The following is a 371-nucleotide window of genomic DNA, read 5'->3' as shown; positions in this document are numbered from 1 at the left end:
CAGCAGCGGCAGCAGCAGCAAGAGCACCGCCAGCAGCAGCAGCAGCAAGACCACCAGCAACACCAGCCTCCGCAACAAGAACAGCAGCAGCAGCAGCAGCTAACCGCTTTGTTCCCTGCCAGCAGCTCCTGCTGCAGCGTCGTCCATAGCAGCAGCGCCCTGGGGGCCCCCATGGGGCATGGCTGCGTAGGGCCCCATCTGGTGGGGCCCCCCGTACCCCTGGGGGGCCCCCGGGGGCCCCGGGGGGGGCCCCTGCAGGAACTCCAGGGGCTTTTCCCAAGTTGTAACTCCAGTTAATTCATTATGGTAATAAGGCCTTCCTTCTGCAGAAAAGTATTCTTTCCAATGGCCCGCAGATCTGGGGTTGCTGT

General features: G+C 63.1%; 1 protein-coding gene across 1 annotated transcript in view; it reads right to left on the bottom strand.

The window, feature by feature from the left end:
* The window catches only part of ETH_00043095 (uncharacterized protein), a gene marked incomplete at both ends in the record, with an annotated part of 1087 nt that extends 889 nt beyond the window's left edge, over positions 1 to 198 (bottom strand). The window contains one exon of the mRNA XM_013375114.1: positions 105 to 198. Within this exon, the coding sequence (XP_013230568.1) occupies positions 105 to 198 (94 nt within the window). The remainder of the gene's footprint in view (positions 1 to 104) is intronic.
* Between the last annotated feature and the right edge of the window lie 173 nt (positions 199 to 371).

Source organism: Eimeria tenella, genomic scaffold, assembly GCF_000499545.2.
Source record: "Eimeria tenella Houghton genomic scaffold, Eth_scaff2527, whole genome shotgun sequence".
Lineage (NCBI taxonomy): Eukaryota > Apicomplexa > Conoidasida > Eucoccidiorida > Eimeriidae > Eimeria > Eimeria tenella.
This window is presented reverse-complemented; position numbering and strand designations above follow the sequence as displayed.